The following is a 4,152-nucleotide window of genomic DNA, read 5'->3' as shown; positions in this document are numbered from 1 at the left end:
ATGCTTTGCTTATCTTTCTTTGGATCTCCTTTGGTGGTGACCTTATTTGGCGGTGGACGCATAGAGGTGGTTTTCGGTAAAACAAATTGTCGGAATTGTTCTTTCAAATGCACCTTCATATTGTAATCGGCGTCCTTGAACCGGGCCTACAATGTGTAAAAAATTATCATTTTGTTTGTTGATGGAAAACAGTCGGAAACATGCATTTTTTTTTTGTGGTGGCCGGGGTTTGAACCCCAGACCTTGCATATAATGCATTGTCCCAACCAACTGAGCTAAGCTCACGAGGACGGAAACATGCATTCTGTTACTACTACTGATGCCTTCGGGATTATACAATCCGAAATACATAAGGTAATCCGGAACTTCCCGATACACCCTTTGCATGAGCCTTAAATGCACTTGCATGGGGCGTAAATGCTACCTATCCGGATTATATAATCCGGAAGCCATCGATTATATCCGGATTATATGATCCGGATTGCACCAGTATAGAGTACAGAAACAGAAATCTTGGGCAGAACTTAAATCTTGGGCAGAACATAAAAAATACCTGGAGAATATCCCATTCTGGCAATAGAGAGATGTCTTCTTTTTTAAGCTTCGGGTCAACCTCGTACTCGAACCCCAACCTCTTCCAGTGGGTGTGGATTTCTTCCAAACGGATGGCGGTGCCGTTCTTGATCTTCAAAGCTATCATACACGCACACGGTAATCCGTAAGTGATCAAACTCAAACAACCACATCTTGATTTATCCGTACCAATTTCAAGTGCTTTATTGTACTCTACTACGAGATGATGCAAAGCTTCCCTTGAAATGTTCCGGATCAACCTAGACCACAAAACCTTGTCTTTGAACCGATGTTCAAGCATCATAATGCTCGTCTGAAACGAAGCATGTATTGCGGTATGTTGCAACTCTAGCATGGCATGAACGGATTTCCAGTTTGTGCTCAGATCACCCATACTACTACTCAGATACTTTTTCAAGTCCCATGAGGTAGGGTGAATTCCTAATCTTTTCGGATTATATGATCCGAATTTTGTCTGGATTATATAGTCCGGATAAAGGGTATTTTGGTCAAAAAACAGGACGCGCGAGAAGGCAATAGGGTGAGAAAAGTAAATCTCTATATATAGAGGCTTGTGGCTATAACGACAATAACTAATGGTGACAATATATAGATTACTAAAGATGTATATAGTAGCCCTTCTTATATACTATGATATGAATAAAATATATAGTATAGTATATATACACGCAAATCAATTAAAATTACCCGTGAATATATAGGTATCTATTACATATACCTAATTAATACTCCCACTTTAAGTCATAAACATAAACAAACATAATAAGTATTTGTTATAAAGATGTATAGTAGCCCTTCTTATATACTATGATATGAATAAAATATATAGTATAGTATATATACACGCAAATCAATTAAAATTACCCGTGAATATATAGGTATCTATTACATATACCTAATTAATACTCCCACTTTAAGTCATAAACATAAACAAACATAATAAGTATTTGTTATATGGAGTACATCTCCATGAAACTTAACAGGAAAAGTAAAATTATTATAAAATGTCCAGAATCAAGCTGCAGGATATATGGTAGGGCATGATCGATATTCCACAATTCCAAGTTACTCTGCAAGTCACAATTCCACAAACATGTCATTAATTAAACATAATATAATATTAATATAAGAAATTAATCAATGATGTTTAATAATATATACCATTAACAACTTAATCTTTAGGGCTGATCGAGGTCCCTAGTCTTGAGATTATAATCTTGAAAAACTGGCTGACCAAGCTGAAGATAGGGATTAACAGGTGCAGCAAGTTGAAGGATCCTACTAAGAGGTTGATCCTCAAAAAATGAAAACTGATCCATCACAGCTTTGTTTTCCATCAGTGCCTTGTGCTCCTGATCAATTAAATTAAATGCCCAAATTAATTAATATTCCATCAAGTTAATTGATTGGTCACATTAATTAGGTTAATATGTCATTAAAAAATTAAATAGTTTAAAAAATACATAGTTAATGTATGTGTATATACAAATCCAGATTCAAATTCAAAAGGTGGTAATAACATTAGTAGGAGTAAATATTCTTACCCAGTTGGATAAATTGATATTTTCATCTTGCAAGATTCTTTCCTGAATCACAACAACATATACACATTTATGGATGATGTGTCTATAAATGATCAATGATAAAGTTGGGAACTATATGTGAGTACATGTTAATTAAAAGAGAGAGTTAGTTATATTTGTCACCTTCCTTCTCAGATTCTCCATTTGCTGCTGCATGAGCTCATTCTGCATTGAAAATAATGTGTCAATAATTTGTGTTGAAGGATAATCATGAAAATTTTACTTGGTAAATTACAAGGTCAGAAAAAGAGATATTATTGATTAAAATTAACAAGAAGTACTCTAATCTAATTACAAAGAAAATTAAGTGAGTAATAAAGACTCCATATAAAAGGTTACACCTTTGCAAAAACAACCTTGAAGATTAATACACACAAACCCTATGTTTCATTGATAGTATATTGTTTTCATTATACATTGTGATCAAGTTAATTTCATTTTCATTCCTATACGACAAAAACTATGAAAATGATTCAGAAAATGAAAGTTTAATAAAAGGAAATTTCATTGAGAGATAAATTAATTTTGATTAACCTGACGGTTAATCAAAACCGTCAGGTTAACCTGACAGTGTAACCAAAAAAAAGATTAACCTGACGGTTTCGAACTTTTGCAAGAGAGATCTCTAATTCATGTTCAATTTTAGTCAAATCATCAAAGTGTAAACACTTCATATCATCTCCAAGATAGCGTTGAATTCCCAATTCAAGACGAAGACTTTCCTGCCTCAGCATTGCCATGTCATGGAACATTTCTATTTCCTATAAACAAATATTTTAATTTACCAACAAAATTAATTACATTAGCTACTAATTTATTTATATATGTGTATCTTGTTATAAAATAAAATAATTAACTAAGCTCTCTCACACAAGCAAGACTTAATTATTTTTTCATAATAAAAAAAAAAAAATTTAGCATATGAGTGAGGCTCATACCCTGGGATGAATCTGATGATCATCATGTTCAGCCATAATGCGTTTACCTGTACTTCTCTCATACCTCTCAATGATTTGGTCCATCCTGAAAAAATTTCATTTCATTATTATTACATGAATAAAATCCATGACAGAAAATAATATCATACATTCATACTTTAATTTTATTCCACTATCAGAAAATAAATTAAATTAAATTCACAGAAACAGTTTAACACTTTGGTTGAAGAAATTCTATAAACACCAAAGTTAAATAACATACACAAACATTTACAAATGTTTCCACAAACTCTCATTTTGATCTTGTTACTTTGTAATGTAAATTTCATAAAAAAATGTAAATGAAAAGTAGGACAGATAATTGATGCAGCAAGAGACAACTGTAATTTGATTCTATAATTTCATATTCATTATCTATCTACATAATTTCCAGCAGAGAAGCACATGATGTCTGAAAAAACCAATTATAACATGAAATCATCATCTGAAAAATAAACTAACTGCCCATGTCTTAACACACTCAAGTTGGTCAACCTTTGTTTGATCGAATGAAAGAGACCAATAACTTCACTTTATGTCCTTGTCATTACAAAAAAGAGAAATTATATAACATATTAACTTAGAAGAAAGCACCAGAATAAATCATTTATGGCTTTATGGTGCATCTAAATTCAATTATCTTTTCCAACCCCAAAAATTAAACACTCTGTACATTAATTCTGAAGAAAGAAAAGTAATTAATCAAAATTCAAAAAAATAACTCCAGAATATAAAACAAAATGAAGGATAAATATACATACCTAGTGGTATCAGAGCAATACTGGGAGAGTTTTCCAGTGCTAGAGAAAATGATGAGACCAATTTGAGCTTCACATAACACAGAAAGCTCATGAGTCTTCTTCAATAATCCAGTTCTTCTCTTGGAAAATGTTACTTGCCTTGTAGTTTTATTTTGAATCTTCTTAATCTCAATTTTTCCACGCCCCATGATCTCTTGAACAAAACCCTACAGCTAGCTAGACCTTTTTTCTCTTGAT

The 4,152-nt window shown here is 32.4% G+C and overlaps 1 protein-coding gene across 1 annotated transcript; it reads right to left on the bottom strand.

Annotated features, from left to right (window-relative positions):
* Positions 1 to 1,420: 1,420 nt before the first annotated feature.
* Positions 1,421 to 4,152, bottom strand: LOC146953737 (protein TRANSPARENT TESTA 16-like). The gene is made up of 7 exons (XM_085711607.1): positions 3,916 to 4,152; positions 3,116 to 3,200; positions 2,771 to 2,938; positions 2,301 to 2,342; positions 2,139 to 2,180; positions 1,756 to 1,946; positions 1,421 to 1,664 (listed from the first exon to the last, which is right to left on the bottom strand). The coding sequence occupies exons 1-6, from the start codon at positions 4,101 to 4,103 to the stop codon at positions 1,773 to 1,775; spliced, it is 699 nt and encodes a 232-aa protein (XP_085567733.1). The 5' UTR covers positions 4,104 to 4,152; the 3' UTR covers positions 1,421 to 1,664; positions 1,756 to 1,772.

This window comes from Medicago sativa, chromosome 1 (assembly GCF_051527215.1).
Source record: "Medicago sativa cultivar Bolivia chromosome 1, Bolivia_mono, whole genome shotgun sequence".
NCBI lineage: Eukaryota > Viridiplantae > Streptophyta > Magnoliopsida > Fabales > Fabaceae > Medicago > Medicago sativa.
This window is presented reverse-complemented; position numbering and strand designations above follow the sequence as displayed.